The 26,678-nt window shown below is 38.1% G+C and overlaps 2 protein-coding genes across 44 annotated transcripts in view; one reads left to right on the forward strand and one right to left on the reverse strand.

Annotated features, from left to right (window-relative positions):
* LOC113414989 (uncharacterized) overlaps nucleotides 1-17,881 on the forward strand; it is a 49,439-nt gene extending 31,558 nt beyond the window's left edge. For 14 of the 43 annotated variants that reach the window (XM_087946692.1, XM_026672143.2, XM_087946694.1 and 11 more), the window contains 11 exons: nucleotides 2,094-2,163; nucleotides 2,386-2,458; nucleotides 3,948-4,031; nucleotides 5,326-5,455; nucleotides 9,591-9,635; nucleotides 9,733-9,814; nucleotides 9,901-9,993; nucleotides 12,538-12,617; nucleotides 13,586-13,629; nucleotides 16,312-16,391; nucleotides 16,524-16,691. In XM_087946692.1, coding sequence (XP_087802818.1) covers nucleotides 2,094-2,163; nucleotides 2,386-2,458; nucleotides 3,948-4,031; nucleotides 5,326-5,455; nucleotides 9,591-9,635; nucleotides 9,733-9,814; nucleotides 9,901-9,993; nucleotides 12,538-12,617; nucleotides 13,586-13,629; nucleotides 16,312-16,391; nucleotides 16,524-16,646 — 904 coding nt within the window. In that variant the 3' untranslated portion in view covers nucleotides 16,647-16,691. Of the gene's footprint in view, nucleotides 1-2,093; nucleotides 2,164-2,385; nucleotides 2,459-3,947; nucleotides 4,032-5,325; nucleotides 5,456-9,590; nucleotides 9,636-9,732; nucleotides 9,815-9,900; nucleotides 9,994-12,537; nucleotides 12,618-13,585; nucleotides 13,630-16,311; nucleotides 16,392-16,523; nucleotides 16,692-17,717 lie in introns of those variants that run through there. The other 29 variants (XM_087946702.1, XM_087946696.1, XM_087946720.1 and 26 more) reach the window with 7 other exon arrangements.
* Nucleotides 17,882-22,570: 4,689 nt separating this feature from the next.
* The window catches only part of APBB1IP (amyloid beta precursor protein binding family B member 1 interacting protein), a 53,238-nt gene continuing 49,130 nt past the window's right edge, over nucleotides 22,571-26,678 (reverse strand). The window contains exons 13-14 of the mRNA XM_026672132.2: nucleotides 26,274-26,377; nucleotides 22,571-23,943 (exon numbers count right to left, since the gene is read on the reverse strand). Coding sequence (XP_026527917.1) covers nucleotides 23,362-23,943; nucleotides 26,274-26,377 — 686 coding nt within the window. The 3' untranslated portion in view covers nucleotides 22,571-23,361. The remainder of the gene's footprint in view (nucleotides 23,944-26,273; nucleotides 26,378-26,678) is intronic.

Here is a 26,678-nt window from a genome sequence, read left to right on the forward strand (position 1 = left end):
TCCATCCACTTGCCAATGATACATGCTGCTTACTCGTGGACATCGTTACAAACCTCTCTCTATTTTTAGTAATGCACTGTCATGCTCCACTATCAACTACCCACAAATCATGGTTTATAGTTGAATTGCTAGACATAGCTAAACTGACATTCTTCTTAGTTTTCTGGAAATTACCAGTATTCTGTCATTTTTCCTTCTTACAGAATCTAACTATATGTCCCCTAGCCCCACAAGAATAACATTTCCTAATAGTATAGGCAGTTGAAGACAAATCCTCTTCTTGTGGTTGTTTCTTCCACAGTTGGTCCCTATCTAGCCGTCTTCTTGCCTCTTCTAATAATCGTCCGGTTATGTCAGTCAATGTCAGTTTATCTCTGGGTAGAACTTCCAGTGAAGATACGTAATCATCATAACTTTCATCCAATGAGGAAAGAATGATGTAAACTTGATGCAGCTCTGAAAATGCCAGTTCCTTTTCATGTAGCTCCTGAAAAGTTCTTTTCATGAAGTTCAAATGAGCTAACATATCTCCACCTTTCAGAAGACGTGCTCGAAACAGTCTACATGTAAGATGTATGTGTGCACCTACACTGTCACGAACCAGTGTTGAGGTAATTCCCCGTTAGGAGAATGAGTGCACACAGGGAGACGTAGTGAGAGTGGTGAGGAATAACACACGACCAACACACAGATACACTGAATAGTAAAATGTAGGTTTTTACTTCCAGTAAACGGTTAAGCAAAGTCCAACAAACAGTCCTAGTCATACACGGTTAAAGCAGTCAGTTTTCAGTCCAGGGATAATCCAAATAACAAAGTCCAGTATCATAAACAGTTCAGCAACAGACTTACAACAATCCAAGAAGAATGATGATCAGCAACAGTCAATAGGGAAAAATGCAGGAACCAAGAACATCGAACATCAGAACATCTAGCAACTAGCAACTAACAACAGAACTAACAACCCAGGTTTCTGGCTCCATCTTATAGCCGTTTGAGGAACCACACCCAATTACAATTTTAGCATTCCCTTAAAGATACAGTATTAAATGTCTAGCATGGTTTATATATTTCCAACCCAACTGTTAGGTGACTATCAATTCCTAACAGGACATACAAAAAAAGTGGGGCTTGGATTGTGGTGCCATATGTGCCACCTGGCCCATTTTAACCTGCCCACCCCCCTGCAGACAGTAATGCATAAATAATAAAAATAAGAAAATTGCTGTTGTTTCTCAAGTCACCCATGCCAGATATCTCACTGTTAAGACCTCTTACAAACTTCAACAATCTTACAAGATTTTTTTTGCCAAAGTATATGATATTTTTTGCGGTACAATGTTTCCTACTCTACATTAAGGTATTTCTAAAATATTTTCTCACAGTAGGATGATATCATGGACTTTGTTTCTCATAACAAAAAGTGCAATATCATTTTAATTTAATTTAGGGTAAATTTTAGGAAATACGCAAATCATGCAGTGTTTATAGTGATAGTGTGTTTAGTATGAGTCAGTGAAGAATTTGTTAGATAAGTTCTTAAAACAATTGTTATTCTATATCGTTGGAGCTGGACATACTTTCCTTAGGAGTGCAAAGAATTTCTAAGTACTCTAGGATATGTATCTGAAATAACAGCTGCTAATTAGAAAGGAAAATCAATAACCTTTTACTTTGACATTGACCAAACTTTCTTAAATTATAGAGTAACTGAAGAAGATGGGCAGTTAAGAAATATGAACTATAAATAAATAAATATAATTACAGATTTATATATATAACATCTGATTCTAGCTTTTCTGATGAGCTACTTAGAATTATGTTTGCATAATAAGATTTGTGGGGTTTCTTTTCCTTCTGTTTTTTACAAGTCTTACTTTGACTTCTTATTAGTTTGTCAGTAAGCTATGATTAAAATCAATGTTGTCTTACATGTAAGCAGAGCTAAAATTCTTTTCTGAAAGATACAGTACATAACTTTTCTTCAGTTCAGTTTACCCTTCTTAGCAACAAATAGGGTTCAGTTTAAATATTTACTTAAATGATGTTTCAAATTCTTCTTTGATAAAAGAAACTTTTACTTTGTGGGACAGGATGCTGCTAGATATGGTCATAAAAGAACACTTTCCAAAAATAAACATAAATGATTCAAATAAATATCTGGTAAGTAATTTTAAAAAAAATTTCTATATACATTTATGTCAGTCCAAATAGGAAACATTTGTAAAACACTGTGATTATGTATTTTTGAAATATTTCATAATCTAATTTTTAAGTGTAATTACATTTTCAACAATTGTTTTACATATTTATAGTAAATATGATCTAAATATTCTGGAATATTACTACTGTATTTATGTGCTGAATGTAAAACTTTGATTTTAGGCATTTTTCTCTCAAGTAGTATCTGAGACGGCACATTTAATTGGCTTGTGGATGTCAGTCGGCTTCGCTCATGGTGAGATTAAAAGGGGGAGGGTTGTTTTCTTTGATTTGCATAACCTATTTCCTTTTGATTAAAGATGGATGTGACACATAGATACAGTAGATGCTGCATTATGCCAAAACTTATTCCCCAACAGAGTTCATTACTAAAGAATGTTAGGGGATAAGCGTGTGGAATTGAACTATTTATAGTGATTCAGGGCCAGGTTCATTCATCAAATCAAATGGTGGTGTGTCTTAGCCAAAGTGTAAAGTACAAATTCTGATCCATAGGTGGGTTCATACATTGTACAAAGCTAAACCAAAACCATTCATAGTTTAACTTAATGTACTCAACTCACTCTGTTATTCTATGATTGCACCTGGATTGACATCTTTAAGTCTTTACTGCTCCTGTAGGGGTTCAGAGCTCTATAACAGGAACATATTTTGTTCCGTATGCTGTGGTTAGAACTTTCTTCCTTCCTCTTTCATTTTAGTGCTATAGCAGCGTTCAACCATAGTCAGATGTATTGAGGAACAGGTTGATTTCAAGCAACATGGCCATGCTATAATTTCATCAGTAGGGATTTAAAATAGAAGAGGAACAATGCTGAGGATGCCTTTGGAAAATTTCAGTGCCTTTTGTTGACATTTCTTTATAATTTACTTTCCCTTATATCTCCTTATTACAGTAATTCCTCAAGTTTTTTGGGGGGTGGGATGGAGGGAACTATCAGACAAATATCCACAGCTACATAAGTAATGAAGAGATCTATCAATTTATTTCACTTCCTTGTTGTATGGAATAACTGAACCGATTTTGTTACTCCATAACTGGTGATAGCTGAGGTGAATCCTGGCATTTTTGGCATTTTCCTATTGTCAGTGGATAGAAAGAAAATGAGCACTGGGTGGCTCATGGTGATTATGTTGTAAAATGGTCAGAAGTGAAGACAAAGTCAGATTCAATTTATTTAGGAAGGGGAGAAATTGCTACTGTGAAAACCCTCTAAGTTAAGTCATGAAAATTTAGAAATTTCTTTTTCTAAATTACTTTTAGAAAAGTAATTAGAAAAGTAGTAATTATTCTAGTAGCAAAATGGTACTAGATCCCTTCTAAGCTGTTGAACAGCATAAGTTAATACAAGGAGTTAATTGTTGAAGCTGGAGCATTACAGAAATAGTATTACTCATTATGATTTGGTTCTAGGACTGTTCCTAATCCTTTGTCACTACTGTGGCTTTTCAAAACACAGACTTATTACTAGATTGTAAGTACACAGGACTCTGTAGCTAACAAGCTTTCATTTTCTTTCCAAACTGTATAATGGAAAGTAAGAAAGAGAAGCTGTATTTCTTCTGAAAGAATTAAAAGAATCTCAGTTTTTTACACTGATCTTACAAACTTCTTAGCTATGAAATGAGGGGTTGGATCTGATTTCCAAATTGCTCCTGAATAAGTTTCCATACCAGCACTTCTTACTGTACTGTTTTGATAGCTATGTTGCTTTATGTTTTAGGAGTATGTAATACTGATAATTTCAGTTTATTATCCATAACCATAGATTATGGTCCATTTGGCTTCATGGATTCATACAACCCAGGTGAGTATAACCTAAGAGAATTCTGGATTTATTATTTTGAAGACAATGAAGCATGAAATTCTAAGCCATGCCTGTGTTTTTGTTTTTTTTTTGACTTCTTAGATTTAAGTGAGACCAAAAGGATTAAAAGATTGGAATGTATGGGACTCAGAGATTAGAACTGGAATTGGCTGGTTGATGGATCTTAGAGAGTTGTATTTAAAATATGTCTAAAATTAAATTGATATGTTAGGTATGGATAAAATCTTAATTATGTCAATGGAACTATAAGAAAGTATGCTAGTTTTTGTAGGAAAAAAAACTGAGGTCAACATTGTACTGTAAGTTTTATCAAGGGGATATAATTTTGTTTTTTGCGTAAGAAGGGCAAGGTTTTGGCCATGGAAGATAGCATATTCATTATCAAGTTTCTTTACATTTTCTTTCTTTGCATCTGAGAGAGTTCTATTTTGAGAGCCTTTAAAAGCTGAAAGCTATTACTCTTTATGCCATGAAATTAAATATTCATTAGCATCAACAGTGCATCTAGGGTGAAACTATGGAGTGCAGATATATCTCATATGCACTTACATCCCACATACATTCTGATATGGGTGCATTATTATTAGTCATTATTATAATTTCTGTAAAGTATAGTCATAAAAAATACTGGCTATTAGTAAATGTGTGACAAAGCAGTCTGGGGAAAAAGCCCCAATATAATACGCAGGTATCTTAAAACAAAAGGAAATTTTATTTTCTTTACCAGGCTATTTGTGTCCAAAAACATGGTTAATATGTAGTCCTCAAATTATAGTTGTTCATTTAATGATCATTTAATGTTACAATGGCACCGAAAAAAATATTTATGGCCAATTTTTACACTTAGGACTTTTGCAGCTCAAAAGTAATGCACTCAAAAATTGGGCACTCGGGAATTGTCATGTATTTATGACAGTTGAACTCTCCTAAGGTCATATAATCACCATCTGTAACTTAACTGGCTTCAGACAAGCAACAGAAATGTTGGGTTCAATTGTGGTCATAAGTCAAGGACTACCTGTGTATTTAGAAAATAGATAGTTTACACCACTGATTTTGGTTTGCAGTTGGGGGTAAAAAGATACATTGCAATTTTAGTGGGTTATTTTCCTTGGGCTAATCTAGCCTAAATAAATACGGTTGCATTTAGAAATCTGGGGGTGTCTGTAGTTATTTACTACCTGTGTAATTTTCCTTATTTTAAATCAAGATGAATGAACGTGGTTGGCTATTTCAAATGTTCCACTGTAGTAAAAATAATGTTTTGTTTCAGACTTTGTTCCAAACACATCTGATGATGAAGGACGGTATAAAATAGGAAATCAGGCAAATGTTGGAATGTTTAATCTGAACAAACTGCTAAAGGCTTTAAACCCTTTATTTAGTCCAAGAGAAAAGCAACTGTAAGTAATCCTTTAAAATGTCTTCTTATTTAAAAGAGCTGATGAGATGATTGTTCATTTTGAAAAGAAGACATTTTCCTGCAAGAGAATATTTTAAAAATTGAAATTATGTTTTACAATGGAAGTGCTTGCAAAAGAATAAAAGTTTTCAATAGATTTATGGAAATGACTATTTTATAAAGTAAAATTTTGTACTCTTGCTACTAGGAAACTGGGTTTTTTATTTTTGTCTTTTTGCTTTAGTTTGGTCAAAAATTAAAAACATGCCTAGAAAGACATTTTTTTTCTGAATATCATCTGTAGTTTTTAGAGACAAATGGGAAAGAGATCATTTGAAGCACCAGTCACTTTCATTATTATTATAAAATTGTCCCAAATGCATCATTTAAGTAATATCAGTTCAGCTTGCAATATACAATTGAATCCACAAAAAAGGCAATGAGGATGAAAGAGATGGACCATGATTACACCAATATCAAATGTTTGATAACTATTTTGTCTCATAAAAATATTGAAGAAGATACAATATCTTAGTATAAGACAAAAGTTTAGGCAGTGATTCAGCTTGGATGCATTCCTAATTTCATAAACTATGGTTTAGTAAGCCAGGAAAGAACCTTTGCCTCAAATGCTGTAGTCTAGCTATTTCCTTCATTTTGTAGTCATGCACCAGATTCAGCAATGGGAGTTTTTTTTAGACCACCGTTTCTTGGACAATGTATAATACCCGTGAACTTAAATCACACATTGCAAAATTAAAACTTGTACATAAGAAGAGGAGATAAGGATCCAAAAGCTTACTGCAACTCAGAAATTTATGGTATATTAAGTATGAATGTTATTTCCAAAAAGAAATCAGCAACCTTTTCATGCTATGAACACCATTGTGTTTGGGTTTCTTGTTATCCTCCTGAAGATCCCAGAATCTTGTGAGATTTCAGTTCTGTAGTCTGTCGATGTAGACAAGATTTGATAATCTTGTAAGATTCCAGCCATAGTTTTATTAATTGTGAGACGTATATTAAAATTTAATAAAGGGAGGCAATAAGTCCTACTCTTTATTGGGTTTTGATCCAGATGGGTTAAAAAGACTCTAGGCTGAAATCCAGGAAAATCATTTCGGTCGATTTACAAACAATTCTGAGTTGGTTGTATTATAGTTCTTCTTAGAGTACTTATCTTCTGTTCTCATGGGAATCCCAATAATTCCTGTTGAGTTCTTAGTGTTCTTTGTGTTTTTCTCCTTGTAGACATTTCATTGCCATGCCAGGAAACCTGGGTATGAGGGAAAGTGAAGTTTGCTGACAGTTTATATATCGTAGCTTGTCCTGCCAGTCTTGGTGTCTTTCTTAATAATTAGTTCATTGATTGGAGGGTATTTGTTTTTCCCAAATTGTTTATGGGGTGCCTCTTTCTGCTTGTCTAGTGTTGGCTGGGGGAGATGATATGTAATGGATTGTTTCCTTTCTTGACTTTTGGTTGTATCTTTAAAATGGCATGTGTAGCTGTGTTTATCTCTGTGTGTCTTATTGGTAAAACCTTAAAGAACAGCAAGAATAATGAGCTATAAATATTCTCTACTCTTGGAATTTCTGCTGAACTGATTAGATATTACACAAACCAGCATATCAACCATCCAACACAGGATCAGTGGAAGAGCTATGGCTGGAATTGTCTGTCTCCTTGATTCCCCCCTCCCCCAGCCCTCCATGAAATAGGTGTGTTAATCCTATCAGAACTTAACCCATCTATTTTTATGTTTACTGAGGGAAAAATGCAGATCGGACTAAAGAAAGATCAGCCATTTGCTGCCAAATGTTAGCAGGCTGCAAATGCAGGATTATCCATCTTATTAGATCATCCAGGGTAACATGTCTAATACCTAAATATCTATGGATATTCTCCATCATCCAGGTCATGGTTGTCGCAGAGGTGCTATTTCAACTGGGTTTTTTTCTTGAAAACATTTCATTTCTCATCCAAGAAACTTCTTCAGTTTTGACTGAATAGGTCAAATTTATATCTGAGGAATTTGGAATTTATATTCTGAGGAATTTATATTCTATGCAGTCACCTACATGTTAGTACACTGAGGGTCAGCCATTAGCTCTCCAAGAATCATTAAGACTACTTGGAGGTTAATCTTTATCTCCGGAGTCACCTGAATGAGAGTGCAAATGAATGTGGAATCTTCTTGGGACTGCTGAAAGGATTGTGTTGTAAATAAGAGATAGGTGGTGACTTATATTCTTCCCCCTCTATTGAGCAAGGGCTGTTCAATTTTAATATAGCTGGCCTCTTTGACCCTCTTTCAAACCAATGCCCTTCTTTGCCCAGCATGTGAACTTTGCTGTTTCCAGAAGAGTGGCTTTGTCTAAGAGTGACTTTGTCTTTCGGATGCAGATGGGCTGCTGAATGTTGTCCTGATCAGTTTGTTTTCCTATGTTTTGCCATGTGGTTGTGTGAAGTGGTTGTTTTGTTTCTCCAATGTACAGATTTGTGACAAGCCCTACCCCTTGGGAGCACTGTTGTTTTACAGCGCCGGATGTCTCCTTTCATCTAGCACTGGCTGCTATCCTGCTGATCATGGTGGCATCTTCCAAGGGGCTGGCTGCGTGGGGGAAGGCTCCGGAGGCTGATGATGATGACATGGTGCATTGCGACGCCCCGGATGGACACTACAATGGCGGCTGTTAATGGCCTTGTTGGGACTTAAGGATGGGGGGGCGAACAGGATGATTGTCTCTGGGGCTGCAATGACGATGCCTCTAGGGCTGTAATTGCTGTTAATTGCTCAGGGCTCGTCATAGGAGAGGGAGGGGCTTCTGAGATAATGAAGCTCAGTACTAGCAAAAGTCTGAGTGGAGTTGAAGTAATGCTAGCCAAGATTGCATTAGCAACCTCCTTAGGTAATTACAGGGAGTTGTGGGAGGAGATGGCGGTTAATGAGGTAATAATAACATGGGTGTGTATAAAGGGGGAGAGGAATTGTTACTCTGTAAGGCTGTTTTTGTGAGGGCATTGTTTCTACTTGCCCCATTTCAAACCAGTTGCCTGACCGTAGCCACCATTGATAATAAACCTTCATCACTACATCTGGTGTGAAGAGTTACTTGTAAGTAACTATGGTTCTGGTCCTAAGGGCTTTGAGAATTTGCACATGTCTTACTACACTGTACTGCACATATGACATTGGTCAGTTTGTTTTTGAATGCTTTATCCTAGTGGATAAAGTAGTGGACAAGCTACTGTCTTAATATATTATTGGCTTTAAAATGTGCACATATATTATGTTGGTTGAAAATCCTTCTGAGCTTTTCAGATATTCCTGCAACATATGGAATGACACCATTGCTCTATTTGTTGTTCTCTTTGTCTACTATGGAGAAGTTACTGCTGGATCTTTTTTTGTATTTGATGAAGCCCAGATGGGGTAGCTTTTTGATGTGTTTTTGTTCTTTTTGTTTTGCTGGTAGGTAAACTGTCTGGCTTTCCTGTGCAGTACACATTAAGAAAGGCATCGAAGTATATAGAAAACCTGCACACATTTACATATAATAGAGCAGAAACTAGGAGTGATTTGAGTGCTAATGGCCAGATGACTACAAAGAATATAAACTCTTCCATTTGCCCCTTATTTAAGAAAAAAACGAAGAAAGTACAGCTGCCTTTAGGAAAAGCACCTGTCTGAAATCTGAACAATACCGTGTTTCTCATATAATAAGGCTGGGTCTTATTTTTTTTTTGAGCCCCGAAAAAATGGCTAGGCCGTCTTTTCGGGGGTGACTTAATTCCCCCCCCCTTGCATCTTTGGGCAGGCAGGCGGCGACGGCTTCGATGTTGACCTCGGCGTTGGTGGGGCACTTCGTATCGGGGTCAACACAGGCAGCACCATATCCGGGTGTGCAACAAAAGTACTTCCTAATGGCAAGCCCCCCGCCACCATTCCTCACCATTTCGCATGTTTTAATATAGGCCTTAATTTGGGGGGGGGGGCTTAATTTCATTTCATGCCTATAAATCATGCTGGGACTTCCTATTGGGGGAGGCCGTATTGTTGGAGAAACAGGGTAACATCTGAAAATGTTATTAAATGGATTTTTTTTGCTGAAACATTTGCATCTTTTCTGAACAGGGCTTCTCAAATACTTGAAGAATACCCTCAACAATATTATAAAGGGTATGTAATTATTGGAACTATTTTTTTTAACAAAAACGCACATATTTCTGTGACATCAGTTTTGCCATGCTAATACATTTGTTTTATTAATCTTCAGCTTTGTAGAACTATTCAAGACAAAATTAGGTCTGCTAGGAGAGAATGAGGATGATGACTATTTAATTGCTTTCCTTCTAAAAGTGAGTTGTTTTCTTTGATTAAATATTTATTCTGTACCTTCAGTTATCAGTAAAGCGTGACACAAAAATGTGGTCCTATTTCTTAGCTCATGGAAGATACAAGGGCAGATTTCACAATGACTTTTCGGCAACTCAGTGAGATTTCAGAAGACAAACTCAAAGATCTCAACATTCCTAAGGTATTGATACATCATTGTTAAGAAAAAAAATGAGTTTTCTTCTTTTAAAACAATGGTTTGTGAAAGTGGATAAAGCACAATGGATCACATCCAAGTTGTTCAGCAAGTCATTGAAAGGCCTTGCCTTTGTGTACACCTTGCCTCTGTGCATGGCTTTCATCGACTACAAAAAGGTGTTTGATTCAGTATTCCAGCAAACAATAATTCATGCATTGCTCAACCAAAATGTAGTTACTGCTTAGATAAACTTACTGCAATCAGTAGATGAAAAAATAATGGAGACAATTTGCCTTATTGGTCTTAAAGTGGAAATTAACCTAGAACAAGGTGAAGGACAAAGAAATACAATATCACCCATCCTTTTCTCAGCTTGCCTTGAAGAAGTATTTCACAAACTAGACTGGGCGAAAGATGGAATAAAAATCAATTTTTAAAAAAGGCCTTTTTAAACCACCTAAGATTTGCAAATTGATTCACAATACCCAGAACAGCTACAAAGACACATAAAAGAGTTTCACAAAGCAAGAGAACAATTTGGCTTAAAAATAAACCTGAAAAAAGCTAGGTTATGTTTAATAAACTTACCAAATAAAGAAATACATTAAATCTGGAGAAGAATTAGGCATAGTAGACTGCTACATGTACATTGGCCAACAGATTTCAATGGAAGGTGATATAATAAATTGACGGGCAGATTAAATGTGGTTGGCTGGCATTTGGCAAACTATGCATAATTTTCAAGAGCCCCCCCCCCCCCATGCCTAAGAGTTTTAGATCAGTGTGTTATCTGCTCCAATGTATGCCAGTAAAACATGGACACTAACCTCACAATCGATACAAAAACTAAGACACATGGCACAAAGAGCCATGGAAAGATACATGCTCTGCATTAGAAGACAAGATAGAAAGATCTGCACATGGATTAGAGAACAAATGAAAGTATACCATATCACGAGAGTAAAAGAATTGAAATAGGCTGGTCACATAGCAAGAAGAATTGATAGCAGGTAGACCAAGGCAGTCCTAGAATAGGTCCCACCTGGTAAAAAGCGCTCATGAATGAGACCTAAAACAAGATGGATCGATGACATCAACAAGTATTGCATGCCCATTTGGCAAAAGAAAGCTCAGCATGTAAGTTGGATACATGTGGAAGAAGCCTTTGTCCTGCAGTAGATTGAAAATGGCTAAAATGATAGTGATGGTGATGATACACACACACACACACACACACACACACACACACACACACACACACACACTACTTGCTGATGTTGTCTATCTTGTTTTAGGTCTCTTTCGTGGGCACTTTTTATCAGGGTGGGATCCATTCTACGGCTGCCTTGGTCCATCTGCCACCAGTTCTTCTTGCTATGTGATCAGCCCATTCCCATTTCAATTCTTTTACTTTCTTGATGATATTGTATAACTTTTGTTGGTTCTCTAACCCATGTGCAGGCCTTTCTATCTTGTCTTGTAATGTCGAGCATGTCTCTTTCCTCACAGTATTGCTGTTGTGGAGAAAGTAGTATTAAGACACATTCACCACTTTTAGTCATTTATAGAAATAATTAAGGTGGGAGACATATATCTCCTACACATGGTGAATGTGCTTAATACTACTTTCTCTTCCTATTTTCTCCACAACAGCAATCCTGTGAGGAGACTTGGGCTGTTTCCTGAGATCTAGGCCAACACCTTAACCACTAGACCAAATTGGCTTTCTGATAAGATTGCAGATTTTATGTCACAATCTGGCTAGATACCAAGTTTTTTAAAAAATAATGTTTCAATGTTTGGTTTTTAGAAGAAAGAAGAGCAGAATTGGAACAGCTGCTTGTTCCAATGTCCATTTTTTTTAGGTTTCCATGGTAGCAAAACATTTATGACCCTGATAGGTTTCCTTTCCAGAGGAACGGAAATGCTTCCCAATAGTGCAAAAATCCTAAGGAGTTTAGAGTTTCCTTATACGAGCATAGAATATTCCAGGATCTCTAGTCTGTTCTTATTCCAGATGCCTAAGATTGTCTATAGATTTTACCTGATTGCAACAATAATTTGGCATCCACTTGATAATTGAAAAGTCAAACTTGCAGTGATTTCCCTAACAAAAGTTGTTTTCTTTATCAGCTCATCACAATTGGGATGCAGCCTGGCATTGTCAGTATTGTTTTATATATTCTGTTTGAGCAGTGGAACAAACTCACTGTCCTCTATGCCAACTAAAAAAAGCGGGTTTTAATTTCAAGAAAAATTCTAACTCTGATCCAGGCTGTTCAAATGTCTGTCTTTTGTGTGCAGAGAAATATTTGGCTGGTGGTGTGTGCTTGGGACATAGTTCTTTTCAGATACATTGGTTATCTTAATCCCAAGTCTAGCAAGGGATTCTACTATTTTTTTAAAAAAATATTGATTTAACAATTGTTGCTGGAACTAAATATTTACTGCAGTCCTATACAGGTCTATTCTGGAATGTTAAACTTCATTGACAAGTTTAAGAATTCCTGTGTTTTGTATTGTAAGTGTTCAATTATTTTCATACAGGAATTCTGGGCTTTGCAAGATATAGCTAAACACAAGAACTTTTCAACCTGGATTGCTATGTACCTCTTGAGATTAAAAGGGTAAATATAATGGATTTAATTTACTATAATTATGATTACATATTAAAGAAGAGGAACATTAATTTCACTAGACATTTTCCACGCAACTCCTTCAGTTATTTATTATGGTCTGAGTTCAATTACTCAATGGTTAAGTAGCAACATTTAAAGTAATTTTAAATAAGTAGAACAGGAATAAGGAATGTGCCAACCATTCTGTGCACAGAGCATTCCATACCCAGATTAGTCAATATTGAGCCAACTGTGCATGGATTAAAATACAGGTTTAATTTTATGTGTTTAACCTGTGCATGGCCTTAGAGCAGTATTTCTCAACCTTGGCAATTCTAAGATATGTGGCTGGGTAATTCTGGGAATGGAAGTCATCAGGTCTTCAGGCTACACAAATGTTTTAACAAAAATTCCAGGATAGGAGATAGAAAAAGGAAGAGTAGGATTAGAGGTTAGTGGACTGGATTTGTTGATTACGTTTAAAGAAGTTGGAGGAGGTGAGAAAAAAGCAACATGCAGCAAGCTAGCTCCATCCTCAGGTTCCTTTCTACCTTAGTAAAAATCTCTATTCATCTAAATCAGGGGTCTTCAAACTTGACAGCTTTAAGACTTGTGGACTTCAACTCCCAGAATTCCCCCCCTACTCATGTTAGCTCAGGAATTCTGGGAGTCAAAGTCCACAAGTCTTTACTTGCCAAGTTTGAAGACCCTTGATCGAAATGATCTGGGGTTCAATATGACTGCATTATCACAGTTAGAATGATCTGGCCAAACATATCTTCATTCAATGCGTGGAACAAACCACATTTTTCATTTTGCACCTCTCCAAATATGTTGCAAAATGCACAATAATTTACTCATGGTTGAAGATGTGTATCTGTTCTTAGGAAACATTGCCTGAAAATCAGCCTAGATAATCTATATAAAACAATAGTTTCAAACTGAATGTCTTCCATCTGTGTTTGTATGCTGTATAGGAATGTAGGTGATTCAGACTCTGAAAGGAGGAGAAGAATGAGCAGTGAGTATAGTGATAATTTGTCCAGTCATTCAAAAAGTTCATTCCTCTTCTTATAGATTCAGCTTCTAAATACCTGTTTGTTCAATAAAATAGATCTGCTACGATGTATATTGTTAATACGAGAAGTATAAATTTTTTCATTCTTTTTATTTAGAACACACACAGGTTGGAAAGCAATGGAGTTTCACTGTAACAAGATCCTGTAACAAGATCTTCCTGTATTTGCAGTTTTCTATGCTGAATTTTGTGATTCCAAATTCAGCAACAAATCAGACACAGTTGTCCATTACACAAATGCTAGAAACTTTCCAAGGTCTAGTTGGCTGTTTGTCCTTCCATTTCTTTCCCTGAAAAAGGGGTTATTGACCCATGGCACAATGTGGAACAAATGTGCCCTATCCCAAAATGGTAATCTTCCCAGGTTTGTGCTTGATATTCAAGCTGCCACACTTTTAATGACAGAACATAGTCCCAGCTGTTCAGCCCCGTGTTATCAGAGGAAAGTCAAGAAGACAAGCCATACTAAACCTTCTGTAATTTGCCAGATGTTTATAAAGGCCAATCAAGCCAAGCTGCATTTCCTGCCTGTTCTTGTTCTCATTGATTGAACTCTCAGAGGCAGTTATTCCAGCTCAGTAACAACTGCAGAAGCAGCAGTTGTGACTGACCATCAGCCTCTCCAATGAAGAAGAGTGGTATTAGCACTCTACAAGAAGAATGTGCCCAAAAGGGCATGCTTTGTAAGCATGGTTGCGGAAACTGGTTACTAGAGGATGCCAATCATCTTGAAAACTCCATGCTTGCCAGTGGACTATAGATTTGAAAAAAGTTGGAAATGTCTCTAGAGGCAAAGAAGGCCTCCTGTGTGGCAGAGGTCAGAATTGAAGTGTGGTATCTTTTCTGCCTGAGCCATTATTTTTCAAGTAAGGAGAAATCACGTCATGGACAGAAGCAGCAAGATTTCAAATAAAACATGGCCACAATTCAATGGAAGGATGGTTAAAAGCTGCTTCTGGAAGCAAGTGCAACATAATGAGGATGAAAAATGACATGTTTTTGAAGATACCAGGACTTAAATCTTTTTGTAAGAATTTTCACTGATCCCCCAGTTCAGCTGAAATGGCTCGAATTGACAGAGATTTAGGTTCACCATAAGACATGTGAGAGAGCCTACATGTGTGTCCATGAAGGCTATAAACAGAGGTGATTTTCTAACTTTTTGGGATTAATATTTATATCTCGCCTTTCCTCTCAGAGGTTCAAGTATCAAGAGTAGCATTGACTGGATCATCTTCAAACTACAGTACTTTTTATTTTCCAAAAATCGGAAACAAACGATGCAGCATTTGGTCAAAGAAAGATTTGGGAATCTGTAATAACTTGTGAGAACATTTCTCAAAGGGTATAGGTCAGGGCTGTCAAATTCGTGGCCCATGGGCCGGATGCATCACGCACTGGTCACACCCATGCTTAGTTTAGCAAAGGGGAAAAAATCCAAATAAGTCACATGACGCCACCATGATGGCACAGGTTTGATACCTCTGGTATAGGCCAACTCCCAAGGAAACTGAAAAATAATAAATAGTGGGCGTATATTTTTTTCACAGACCAATTACCAATTTGGCTTTACCAATCAATTTATCAGTTTGATTCAAAAATATATTCTAGTCTCTCTGAGCATAAAATATGTATGAATCCTGTATTTTTAACACACTGCGTTGCTTTCAAATTACATTGAGATTAAATCACATTTATATCTTGTGAACAGTTTTTATGCAAAGTTCTGGTATCTGATCTGAGGCTCAATTTCTGAAGAAGTACAGAAAGGAAGATAAGCAGACTTTCAGTCTAGAAAAACAACTTAAAAACTACTGGTGTTTTGCAAGCTGTGCATTTTAAGAATTGTTTTAGACAAGTTCATTTAAGACAAAGAGACATTCTTCCCTTCCCTACCCTTTCCTTTCTCTTCTCTTCCTTTCCCTTCCCCCTTTTTTAATAGAATGAGAGGGTTGTCTCTAAAATGAAACCTAGGACAAAAATTAGCTAGAAAAATAAGGATTTGCATCTCATTAAAAATAAAGCTTAAATGTTTATTAACTTTTGGAATGGAATGGTTTTAGTTTGTAAAGTTGAATGATTCTATTGTTTTTTTCTATTTGACGCAGAGATTAAAATGCAATGAATAAGTGTAAACTAAGTGATATTGTTAACTCTCGCTGTAAATAAATAGTTTTATTAATTAAGGGGAGGGGGTTCATAAATTAATGTTATCAGTGAAAAGGGTGACATAAATTTAATAAATATAGCATTATCATTTCAGGAATCACAATTTATTATTTTCTATTGTTGCCTAATATAACGGTGTTCTACAATTATAATATGCTCTAAGCAGATTTTTGGGGAAGTAACAGTAAAAAGGCTGCCACCTTTAGTAAAGTTTCCAGTTTAGAAAAAAATGAGGTATTTGGCAACATCTTGAATTGTTCTAGTACAGGTTCAGCATAAAATGTATTATGGTAAACAAGGGCTATTCAGCTTTATCTTTTTGTTTCTTTTCAGTTTCAGATCTTTGAAATCTGTATTTTTATTCTAGAAGTGGAAAGGAAGTAGATTTTAGTGTAGCAAATATATAGTTAAACACTTATGTTTTGTATCTGCAATTTATTTTCTTTTTGGTTGCAGGTGTTAATCCAAGATACATACTTAGAAATTGGATGGCAGAATCAGCTGTCCAAAAGGCTGAAATAAATGATTTTTCAGAGGTACGTTTACAAAGATGCCTTGATATAGTCCTTATACACAAGAGACTAAAATTGTTTCCTCTTGAACAGATCAAAGGCATCGTTTAAGCATTTTCAAATCTGCTGCACTCGTTTTTCCCTTTTTTTTTTCAGGTCCGCTTCTTGCAACGAGTTTTGCAACATCCATTTCTGGTACAGACTCTGGCTGAGAGAGCTGGTTATGCACAGCACCCCCCTGCTTGGGCTGAGGATGTTAAAGTCAGTTGTTCATCTTGATGACAATAATTTATGATTAAATTAAATTGTGACATTTCCCCGTCATATTGTATTATTGTTGAATTACTTTTTTTCTTTTCTAGATTTCTGTAATACGCTAGGCTAGATTAACATGGAGTTTTAAAATCTCATTTGGTTGAATTTTTTTGTTTTTGGCAAACTTCTCCCTCCTGTGGGAAGCTAAATTAAATTATGCCTTTTCAAAAAGCACAGGACAAAATTAAGTCTCTTTGTGCTTCTCTTTCCCCCAGTGTCCACTCCAGAGTCTATATAGATGTGACCAAACAGTCTCCAGGCATTTTATAGTTACAAAATCCTAAATATCAAAGCAACACTGGTCATGTTCCAACAAGACAAAGAGGTGGATGCCCAGATAGCACACTATATAATCATAGTGGGCACAATTACTACCTCTGTTCTTCCATTTCCATTGTCCTGTTCGGTTTAGTCTTCCTATAACTTTGGCTGTTTCTAATACTCCTTGAATTACACTATACTATACTTCTGGGTCAGAAGCACCAAAACATTCCTATGGTGAAAGGATGAACTGGTTACATCACCTTTGCCTGGGGAATGCCCATTTGGGGTTTCCTTTCATGTCCTTGTTAAGTTTCCTACTAAAGTGGTACCCTTCTATCTGTTGTGGCCCACCAGCTGCCAGCAGAGCTGCCAGCAGAATAGGATGATGAGAAGGTTGGGAGGAACTTAGGCCACTTCTGGAGTCTGGGGAAGGCTCTGATGAATGTTCTGTGTCAGACGCAGAGATAGAACCAGGGTCGTCCGACATTTCCCAGCCACCAGGAAAGAGAGAGAGCCACCGGAGAGGCAGTTGCCTTCGGAGACTGAGATAGTGGGAGGAAGAACAGCTGGAGCCTGTGCCAGATGTGCGTATGTACAGAGCTGCTAGGAGAGGGGAACAACGGAGAAGGGGTTGACTTGGTAAGCAAAGCACACATGGATGCTGAATGGCCCCTCCTGCGCTGGGGAATAAATAGAAGGAAAGGAGAGTGGTTATCATAGGGGACAACAGTTCATCTTTCTAAAGATTTTGCTCATTGTGTTTCATGCCAGAGACTGCCAGAACTTAATTTACAGTTTTTCAGCTGGGAGCTCACGGCCTTGCAATTATCCGCAAGGAACTGATAAGATCGGTTGCTGCCGTTAATTCTTCGAAGGACTATTGCCTGGACTTTTTGGTGGGTGAATGCAAATTAATTAATTCAATTAATTCACAAGAGATAAAGCGGGTTTTTTTTGTGACAAGGAGTCTCTGTTGCTTCTGGCAAGGCTGGGTCAGAACACTATCTACTCATGATCACCTGCTTTAGGATTGTGGGTTGAGCAGGACTGGACCAAATGATGGGAACATATCCCGCCGCCACGCAGCAACTGGGTCTCGAATGCCTCATGAGCCACTGCGCTGCACTCCTTGAACTACTATATAGTTTATGTAATTATATATTTGTATACTTATATTTATGTTGTACTACCTATACTTTAAGCTGTCTAGAATCAAAGAGATGGGTGGTATATAAATTTAATAATACAGGTAGTCATCAACTTATCACCACAATTGAGCCTAACATTTCTGTTGCTAAGTGAGACATTCGTTAAATGAATTTGCCCTTTTATGACCTTTCTTGCCACAGATTTTAAGTGAACCACTGCAGTTAAATTAGTAACACAGTTGTTAAGTGAACCCAGCTTCCCTAATGATTTTGTTTGACAGGTTGCAAACCTGGGACACTGCAAGTATCATAAATATGGGTCAGCTGCCAGGCATCTGAATTCTGATCATGTGACTATGGAGATGCTGCTATGTTCATAAATAACTTTTTCTAGGACTGTTGTAAACTTTGATCATTAAGTTAACTATTGTAAGTCGAGGACTACCTGTAACTAAAACTACTATGACCAGTAGCTCAAAGGATTCCAGCACTTTTCTTCCTATTTGCCTTTTTTAGTCATTGACGGGGATGATTCCTGCAGAGTATGACAACACTACACCATTAATGCAACTTGTAAAATTCACATTATTTGTGTGTGGTGTACATCATGTATTTGCTCCTCCTGCTTGCCTGGTAAATCAAAGTCCATTGAGTCTTTGTTGATTTGATTTTGTACCAGTCACCAATGGTTCACAGGCCAACTTGTAATCAGAGCTCAAATGTTGCAGCTAGGAGAATCTGCGTTTTGGAGTTTACTAAACTTGTAGATGTTATTGAAAAATGAAAATCCAAAATTCATCGGGGACATATTTGTATTGCAAATGTAAACAGAATCTCTTATTGGCCAGCAAGTTCATTGGAAGGTTATTCTGTTATTCTAAAGAATATACAGTATAAAGTCCCTGGATTCTCTTTTGGGGTCCCAGGTTCAGTTTTTAAGAATTGTGAATTATGAATGGGCTAAATCCTGGAATACCGGGGAACTAACTACCAGAGGACTGGAAGAGGTGATGTGGTTCCCATCTTCGAAAAAGGAAAAAAAAAAAAAAAACAGACCCAGGAAACTACAGACCAATCAGCCTTAATGGGTCTAAGTCCACATGGAGGGAAGTAAGCAGTAGAGTGCCACAAAGTTCTGTCTTAGGCCCAGTACTCTTCAATATCTTCATTAATGTCATAGATGAAGGAATAGAAGGGGAACTTACCGTATATACTCGAGTATAAGTCGACCGAATATAAGCCGAGGCACCTAATTTTACACAAAAAACTGGGAAAACTTATTGACTCGAGTATAAGTTTAGGTGGGAAATGCAGCAGCTACTGGTAAATTTCAAAAATAAAAATAATTAATTTGGGAAAGCGATCTCACTATCATGAAAGGTTTAATTGATTCACTAACCCAAAAGAAGATGATGATGACAGCGGAGGCAGGAGTCACTCTCTTCCCCTCCCTTGAGGCCCCCTGAGTCAGGAGTCGCTACCGCCTGCGCGGCCCCAGTCCGCGTCGCCTCGGGAAGGGAAAGGCAAAAGGAAGAGCCGCGGCACCGGCACCGGAGGCTCAGGCTCAGTGGCTCCTGGTTTTGCCCCACCCTTCCCAAGGCAACGCGGGACCGGAGCCGCACTGGCGGCAGCAACTCCCGACAGCCCCAGATGTGGGGAGAAGGCAAAGCAGCGACGGAAGATCCTTCAGGGAAACTGAGGGAGACTCACCCTTGGTCAGATGAGCCCCCTTCCGCCCCTAAGGAAGCAGAGGCAGCCAGCAGGGCAGGCAAGCCCGCTTCAGACTCCGTCCATCTCACTCCTCACCCAACCAAAGCCACGAAGTCCCCCAATCGCTGAGCCCAGAATTGCCCTCCCCTCAGGGGCAGCAACAACACCGATTTTCCCGAGACAAGAAGCTCCGCCGTGCAATGAGCGCCCTGGCTCTGGGCTCGCGGGCTCAGAAACAACGCGAGCCAAGGTCGCCTCGCGTTGTTTTCTGAGCCCGCGAGCCCAGAGCAAGGCGCTTTCATTGCACGGCGGAGCTTCTTGTCTCGGGAAAACGGGCATCATTGCTGCCCCTGAGGGAGAGGGTGATCTGGGCTGCGCTGATTGGGGACTTCGTGGCTTTGGGAGTGGGTGAGTGGGAGCGAGGACGGATGGAGTCTGTGAAGTGGGGCTTGCCTGCCTTTGCTGGCTGCCTCTCACTTCCTTAGCAGGGCGGGAAAAGCTCATCTGGACCAAGGTGAATCTCCTCAGTTTCCCTGAAGGATCTTCCGTCGCTTTTGCCTTATCCCTACATCTTCCCTCTGTTTAAATTCCCCCCCACACACTTATTTTCGGGCGGATAGATTTCGTGTCTGAGCATTCTCACATGACGGTGGGTCTTCCCCCCCCAAAAAAAACAGTTAAAAAAAGAAAAAACAATATATCCTCATGCAAGAACTTTTCTGTTTCCGATTAACCCCATGCTTAAAAGTTGCAAAGGAAACACAGAAGCAGGGAAGCGCCTGCCCAGCTCCGGAGCTCCACACCATTTTTTTTTTTTCAGAGGGGAATCTGACTCGAGTATAAGCCGAGGGGGGTTTTTTCAGCACAAAAAATGGGCTGAAAAACTCGGCTTATACTCGAGTATATACGGTACCAAATTTGCAGATGATACTAAGCTGGCAGGGAATAGCTAACACCCTAGAAGATAGGCTCAAGATCCAGATGGATCTTGACAGACTAGAACACTGGGCCATATTTAACAAAATGAAATTCAATGTAGAGAAAAGTAAAGCCCTACACTTAGACAAGAAAAACCAAAAGCACACATATAGATTGGGTGAGTACAGCAGTAACTGTGAGAATGATCTTGGAGTCTTAGTGGATAACCGGCTAAATATGACCCAGCAGTGTGCAGCAGCAGCTAAAAAAGCTAATGCAATCCTAAGTTGCATTAACAGAGGGATACAATCGAGATCAAGTGAGGTACTAATACCACTCTATAAAGCCTTAGTAAGACCACACCTAGAGTACTGCATCCAGTTTTGGTCACCACACTATAAAAAAGATGTTGAGACTCTAGAAAAAGGACAGAGAAGAGCAACCAGGATGATTAGGAGACTGGAGGCTAAAACTTACAACGAACGGTTGCAGGAACTGGGCTTGGCTAGTCTAGTAAAGACAAGGACCAGGGGAGACATGATAGAGGTCTTCCAATATTTGAGGGGCTGGCACAGGGAGGAAGGGGTCAAGCTATTTTCTAAAGCGCCTGTAGGCCAGACAAGGAATAATGGATGGAAACTGAACAAGTAGAGATTCAACCTGGAAATAAGGAGAAACTTTCTGACAGTGAGAACAATCAACCAATGGAACACCTTGCCCTCAGAAGTTGTAGGAGCACCATCAGTTGAGACTTTCAAGAAGAGATTGGACTGCCATCGATCAGAAATGGTGTAGGGTCTCCTGCTTGGGCTTGGATTAGATGACCTACAAGGTCTCTTCCAACTCTTATTTTAAATATAAAATTCTCCAAAATGTAAAGGAATGAGGAGAATTGGGATTGCCCGATTTTAAATTGTATTTTGTGGTCTGCTATTTGATTTGGATGAAAGAATGGTTGTTGCTAAGAAATAAAAGAAAGTTATAATTGGAAGAACACAAACTGAGATTTGGGTGGCATTTTTTATGCACAATAAAATTAAAACGAATGTAGATTTCAAAAATCAGTTAAGTTAGGAATGCCATATTAAGAATATAAAACAAATATAAACTCAGACTCTGCCTGAAAATACTTTACTGGATTAAGCCAACAGTGGCTTAAGCATTTTGTAGTGAAGAAACGATGTAAAAACAATGATTAACATGTCAAGACTTACAAGTATAGGAAACTAGAGAACTTAAAATGAAATCAGAAGAACAATGGACTGCTGAGGGATTCATTTTTCAAAAGGAATGTAAATGAACTGGCAGAAAAAAAAATAGCTTGCATTTCTTCTTGTCCCCTCATGCAGAGCAGAGATATTGGAGGAGATATCAAGATAGTACATGATATAAGTGATATATAATTTATAATTATAAAACGTGTATTGAACTGTTCGGGACTCATGATTTAATTGGGGTAAATGCCAGAATCCTGACAATAAGCTGTTTGTATAGCATGCATAGGATTCCCTGGTCTATCATCACAGTAAGACTGAATAAAACTTTTTTTTACAATAGTAAAGCAAACAGCATATTCTCTTGAAACTCTTCCTCTTCAATCTCTCTACTCTGCTGTCTATAATGGCGATCAAGTAACTGAGGGATGCTGCAAAGGTCATAAATAGTTGTACATTTGCTGTAAATTTTAATTTTTTAGCACCATCGTAACTTTGACATAATGTAAATTGCTGTGTCTGTAAAAATTGTTAATGTTATAGAAGCCATAGCATAAAATAAACCATGGCTTAATATAGGATATGAATCCTATAATTTCTAAAGTGTAGGCTTTTCATTAATTTAGACACTGGGTTGAAGAAATAAGTTTTATTCATGAAGATTGCAGTAAATAAAGGAGAATAAAAATGAAATATACATGATAAAATATAAGTAAGAAGAAATAAATTACTTTCTTTTGAAATAAACATTTTTAGATATCACCTAGTACAACCACTACATTTGTAGTTGAGAATGGAAAAATTAAAGCTGTCTCCAAAAGAATTATCCTGTGTTAAACCAAATAAATAACCAGAGATTGCTTGCAGATATTATCACTGAAAACAAAATTCACTGTCTTTGAAAGAAACTGAGGAAACAGTTATAATAAATTGCAAAACATTCATAATAAAGTTGTATTTTTCCAAAACCAACTATGCAAAACAAAAAAGTAGAAGGGACAGATAGGGAGCAGATTTTGACCACATAATCAAAGAGGGAATTTACAAAATGTGAATTTGTTATTCAATGTTATACCCCTTATTTCTGCAAAAGTGTTTTAGCCTATATTTAGATGAGCCAAACTGCCAAGGTCTTATCCAGGCTATTGTTACATGCAAGTGGTTTGCGGGGAACTCTGAAAAAAAAAGCTTTTTGTTAAACTAATCAGCTTTTAAATTAATCCTGATTAAAAAAAAAATCTGGATCACATCAAACAATTTTTCTGGAACTTGTTTTTCTTCAGGATGTCTGCTATGCTTGATTGTATTTTTCAGCCTTCAAGCAAAGACCATGGGAATTGACCCAATAGTTCTTGGGTCTGTGTCTACCATTTTTTTTTTTAGCATATACTCCTTTAGATCGCCTGATGTTTGAAACTACTTAGTTCATGATGACTCACTCCTTTTCTTTTGCAATGCTCTCATTAGATCAGACATGAAATCTCCTTGTTCAGAAGCATGTCCCCTCGAAATTGATCCACTTTGTTTTGGTCTTACGACTTGACAAGCACCTTCTTCTTGTCTTCTAGGAGGTGGTGGTGGTTTCTTCTTGGTTGCAGGAGGAAGACCAGGGGCAGAGAATGAGGGTGGTGGTGGTGGTAGTAGTTCTGCAGAGCCAATGCCAATAGGAAGAAAAGGAGGCGGGGGAGGAGTGAAATCAGGAGGAGATTCACAGTATTCAGGTAGCGGTGGAGATGGTGGTGGCGGCGGCGGCGGTGGCAGATCTTCCAAATTGGGAGGAAGTGGTATAAATTCAGGGGGGGGTGGAAATTCTTCATAATTTGGTAAGAAAGTTGGATTTTCTCTCTCAGTAATGCTGGATAAATCCAATGTCGCAGTAACAGCGGAAGATCTTCTTTGAGGAGGGGGAGGAGGCTGAACACCACTACGTTTGCGGATCTGTTTCACCTGTTGTACAGGTAGGGATGATGTTTGACCAGCATTGAAAGTATCATCTGCATTTTTAACCTTAAGAATTATTTAAAAATGATTAGCATATGAATAAGAAATTATGACTTCCGGAATATCATGGAAGAGTATTCAATCAAGAATTCCCCACTGGTACATTGTTTATTATTCAAGAATCAATCATTTGCAACATTCATTCAACAACTTTAACGTGTGGACTTCAACTTCCAAATTCTCTAGTCAGTATGCTGGCTGGGGAATTCAGGGAATTGAAGTCCACACATCTTACAACTGTTGGGGTTGAAAAACAACTATTTAGATCAGGGGTGTCAAACACAAGGCCTGCGGGCCGAATCTGACTCACTCTGGAAAATATAAGGGGCTGGCCCGCATTGCTTTGGCCTGGCCTACCAATGCGGAAACATCGCGCCAGCATGGCTTTGGTCCAGTATACTCAGTGTGAAGAGGAAACATCACAACAGCGTGAGTTCAGCCTGTTTTACCCAGTGCAAAGAGGAAACATGCCAGCAGTTTGGGGAGTGGTGCCAAGCTGGTCATGCCCGCCCACCCAGCCAGCCTCACCCACCCAGCCCCCCTGAGGTCAATCATAGCCCTGATGTGGGCCTCAGTGAAACTGAGTTTGATACCCCTGATTTAGATGCTCCCTGATTTTACTAGGGTTAATGCTGATAAAAATAAAAGTCTATAAAATATTTTTACATTCGCCAGGGCAAATGTTTTTGTAATTCAACTTACCTTTTAATTTTTCATACATGAATCAATATGGAACTGAAATCTAGTTTGCTTTAAAAATTGTTTGAATTTTACAATTGCTAAATGCACACACCACACAGAGGTAGAGAATTATATAAAATGCACACCTAATGAAAATAATGTGCAAATGTATCATTTTAAGAGGAATTGTTACAAATGTTAGTAGAAGTGTGTGTGTGTGTGTGTGTGTGTGTATATATATAAATAAATAAAATCATTTTGGTATAAACTTTAAAAAAAAATCAAACTAGTTATAACACCAAAATTATATTTTAAAAAAAGTAGAAGCATAAGGAGAGGCTTAGCCATACCTAACATTCACCTGCATTCAGTATTTCTAATACCCACAGTATTCTGATTACTAATTTTTTATGCTACCCCTCCCCGTTGTGAAATGTTAATTCACAAAGAGACTTAATGGAAGAGATTGGAAGCAAAATTTAACATTCTTTATAATGAATGTGTAAAAACTTTTTAAAAATGACATTAAAATAAGAGGTGCATTTTAAGGATTTTTAAAAATAGATATAGAAGAGTTGACATATGGCAGTTTCATATTTATACTCTTAGATGGATGCCCTTAGCCACTGCCAAAAACAATTGTGGAGTAGAAGGGACAAGACAGTCTGAAATTAAACTCAAGCAAGGTACAGATAATCCTTGATTTACAACCAGTTGCTTAATGACTATTTGAAGTTAAGATGAACTCTCCAGAAGCCGCTTACAACATTTCCAAAGTTTCAAAACCCACACTCATCCCTGTGGACATTTGATTGTCTTTGAGTGTTTGGCAAATGGCCGTTTGCAACATTCCAATCATGTGACCACAATTTGCAATGTTTTTTGCCAATTCCCAGCATTACCGTATTTTTCGAAGTGTAAGACGCTGAGAAGTATAAGATGCACCAAGCTTTTGGTGAGGAAAACAAGAAAAATAAATTGCTGCCTCAGAGCAGTTTGCCTTCTTGCAGCAAACAGCCTGTTTTTCAGTCTCAGCACAGCCTGATTACCACAAGCAGCTGATTGTTGGTTGGATCAGCCTCCCAACATCGCCATAGCCTATTGCTGCCTCCGCGCGCCCCATTTTTGGCCTCTGCATCCCATTTTCAGCCTCCGCACACCCCATTTTTGGCCTTTGTGTGTCCCATTTTCCACCTGTTCCAGGCAGTGGGAATTGGAATGGGCAGAAAATGGGGCGTGCGGAGGCAGAAAATGGAATGCAGAGGCTGAAAATGGGGCACGCAGATGCGGCAATAGGCAAAGACAATACCTGCAGCCTGAAACAGCTGATCGTCAGGAGGCCGATCCGACCGAAAATCAATTTGTGCTAATCAGGCTATGCTGAAGCTGACTAGGCTGTTTGCTGCAAAGAGGCAAATTGCTAGGAGGCAGAGGCTGAAGGGGAGGGGGCAGCGGGGGTTAGACATTTTATAAGACACACAGACATTTCCACCCACTTTTGCGGGTGGAAAAAGTGCATCTTATATTCTGAAAAATACGGTAATTTCCAACTTCTGGCAAGGAATAGGACTTCTTCAGAAAAAAAAAAGACCACTAGGTTTGGGAGACCCTTTCTTTCCAAAAGGTAGGGAGGACTGCAGTTCTTGCATACTTACATTAATTTGTATCTTTGGCATATCAGCAGATTTTCCAGTTTCTGCAGTGATCGCTGTATTAAGAGTTATGTTTTGGGGGATTTGTCCATTGGCATGAAAGCTACCTATAATAATACAACAAAGAAGAAAGAGGAGGTTTGTTTGCTTTTGCTACTAAAAATAATTAAACAAAAATAATCTTATTCAGTATCATCAGTAAGAATTGAGATTGGCAAGGCAGGAACCAGCAAACTCAGGGAGAATCATGCTGCAAAAACATATTTCAAATACTTTTCTAGGCCATCAAGTATCTGTTAACTTGGAAGAAACAGAGAAAAAGGCCTGACGTACAGATTTAATTTTTTTGCATTATTTTGGACAATCAACCCTTGTTCAGACTTCTATTGAACCCTGCTGTGAAGACAA

The sequence above is a fragment of the Notechis scutatus genome, chromosome Z, assembly GCF_049901735.1.
Source record: "Notechis scutatus isolate UNSWTSFEM ecotype Mainland chromosome Z, rNotScu1.2, whole genome shotgun sequence".
NCBI lineage: Eukaryota > Metazoa > Chordata > Lepidosauria > Squamata > Elapidae > Notechis > Notechis scutatus.